The sequence below is a fragment of the Quercus robur genome, chromosome 5 (assembly GCF_932294415.1).
Source record: "Quercus robur chromosome 5, dhQueRobu3.1, whole genome shotgun sequence".
Lineage (NCBI taxonomy): Eukaryota > Viridiplantae > Streptophyta > Magnoliopsida > Fagales > Fagaceae > Quercus > Quercus robur.
This window is the reverse complement of record NC_065538.1, coordinates 84,830,293-84,832,956: the sequence shown is the minus strand read 5'-3', so window position 1 is coordinate 84,832,956 and position 2,664 is coordinate 84,830,293. Positions and strand designations below refer to the sequence as shown.

Below are 2,664 nucleotides of genomic sequence, written 5' to 3'. Positions count from 1 at the left end.
AAAGTTGGAGGATTTCAATTCCAAATATTTTATTTGAAAATACAAAAAGATGCCAATTGAATTACAAAGCACTTGATAAGTGCATGAGATGTTATAAATACTTATCTAGGAGACAATAGAAAATTGAATAGTGCGATACTAGAAATATTACAAATTATATTACGTAAAACTTATTAATTGATGTGTCAATAAATATTAGAAAATAATTTTTATATTTATTTATTTATTATTATGTGATTAAAGTTAGGCCAGTTAAGCCAAATTACATCTCCACTAGCCACTACTCGGTGCTGCCATAAAATGCTGATACACTGCCAGAAAACCAAGAGCGCCATCGAGGATTGTTCTTGGGTGAAGTTGGCCTTGCTCAAAATAAAATTTGTTTCGAGCATTCCATATGACGTTAAAATTACGAAAAAGCAACTATATAATGGAAATGGAATAAAAATCTTACTGTAATATAAATACTCCAAAATTTAAGGGTGTTGTTTACATTTTAGCTTCAAAAAAAAAAAAAAAAAAAAACCTTAAAAACTTAGCATATTTTCAGCCTTCTATAGAATATTGCCGTCAATGAATAATTGGATAAACAAGATTAAAATAAATTTTTATTAATAATTATTAAATTATATATTTATTTTTAAAAAAATAGATAGACGGTGGAATTTTTTATTTTTATTTTTATTTATTCGAATTGTATTTTATTGAACTTAATTATCTGTTTTATTAATACTAAACGACAGTGTAGGCAAATTTGCTGAGAGCTGCATCCAAAGGTTGATTAAAATCCTAGACTACGTATAATGATAATATTTCTGAATTCACTGTTCAAAGCCTGACCCATTATATACCCAGCAAGCATACAAGGAACTATATGCTTCAAGTCTCACAATCCACAAAGCTTAGATTTCAGTCATGGCCACTGCTCAAACACCAGTACATCATGTAGTGATTTTTCCTCACATGGCTCAAGGCCACACCATCCCCTTACTAGACATATCAAAAGCCCTCTCGAACCGTGGCCTAAAAGTCACAATCATCACCACCCCATCAAATGCTCCATTCATCTCTGCCAGAACCAACAAGCACCCAAATATCACTTTGTCAATAATCCCATTTCCAAAAGTTCCAGACTTGCCACAAGGCTGTGAGAATACAGCTGACCTTCCTTCAATGGCTCTATTTACTACCTTTATAGAAGCCACAAAAAAAATGAAACAACCTTTTGACGATGTTCTTAGAAACATGATTGACGATGGGTGTCCTCCAATTTGTGTTATCTCTGACTTTTTCCTCGGTTGGACACTTGAGTCATGTCATTTATTTGATATTCCACGAATTGTCTCTCATGAAATGGGCGTGTTTCCTATGGTTATTTGCAAATCTCCTTCTTTGCATGTCCCAAGTTTTAAGGATTTGTCACCTTTGGATCCTATAGATTTTTCTGAGCTGAAATTTCCATTCACTTTGAACAAAGGTGACATCCCTGAGGTATTTTTAAATGGTGATCCAAATGACCCTTATGTGCGTCTTGTAATGGAGTTGGGAGAAGCGGATGTGAATAGTTGGGGTGTCATTGTTAATAGCTTTGAAGAGATTGAAGGTGAGTATATTGGAGCATTTGAATCCAACTATTGCAATGAGGCCAAAGCTTATTGTGTGGGGCCATTTCCCCTTTATGATCAACTTGATCAAGAAGTGGATGCTTCATACATCAAGTGGCTAGATAAGTATGTTGAATCTAATCAATTAGGCAGTGTGATTTATGTTTCATATGGTACACAAACACATTTGTCAAATGATCAAATGGATGAGATTGCTTTTGGGTTGGAGATGGCAGGCCATCCTTTCATTTGGGTTGTGAGATCAAAGACTTGGGCTCCACCAGATGGATGGACTAAGAGAGTGAAAGAAGAAGGGTTGGTTGTATATGATTGGGTGGAGCAACGAAGCATACTAGCACACCCTTCAATAGGTGGGTTTTTGAGTCATTGTGGTTGGAACTCAGTGTTGGAGAGCTTGGCAAATGGGGTTCCACTTTTGACTTGGCCTATGCTTGATATTAGTGAGCAAGCCTTGAATGCTAAACTTGTAACAATGGGATTGGGAGCAGGGCTAGTGATTCCACAAAGAGATGTTGGAGGTGAGAAAATCATGACGGTTGATAGGGTTGTAATTTGTGAGAGAGTAAAGGAGTTGATGGGAGGTGCAAAGGGGAGGAAGGTTAAGGAGAGGGCACAAGAATTGGGGCGATTGGCAAATGGGGTTCCACTTTTGACTTGGCCTATGCTTGATATTAGTGAGCAAGCCTTGAATGCTAAACTTGTAACAATGGGATTGGGAGCAGGGCTAGTGATTCCACAAAGAGATGTTGGAGGTGAGAAAATCATGACGGTTGATAGGGTTGTAATTTGTGAGAGAGTAAAGGAGTTGATGGGAGGTGCAAAGGGGAGGAAGGTTAAGGAGAGGGCACAAGAATTGGGGCGATTGGCATGGCATGCTGTGGAGAAAGGTGGTTCCCGTAAGAAATTGGACAAGCTGATTGAGCGGCTCACCAATAAAAATATGTGATCAAAACCTCTTTATCTCTTTAATTTGAAAATGTATCTCCTAATTCTGTTTTGCAAATGCTTCCATGTGTAATATATTTACATGTTTTTTCAA

At 36.8% G+C, this 2,664-nt stretch overlaps 1 protein-coding gene across 1 annotated transcript; it reads left to right on the top strand.

Annotated features, from left to right (window-relative positions):
• The first annotated feature begins 764 nt into the window (after window positions 1-764).
• Window positions 765-2,664, top strand: LOC126727502 (UDP-glycosyltransferase 73B5-like). Its single transcript, XM_050433181.1, has one exon. The coding sequence runs from the start codon at window positions 916-918 to the stop codon at window positions 2,569-2,571; it is 1,656 nt and encodes a 551-aa protein (XP_050289138.1). The 5' UTR covers window positions 765-915; the 3' UTR covers window positions 2,572-2,664.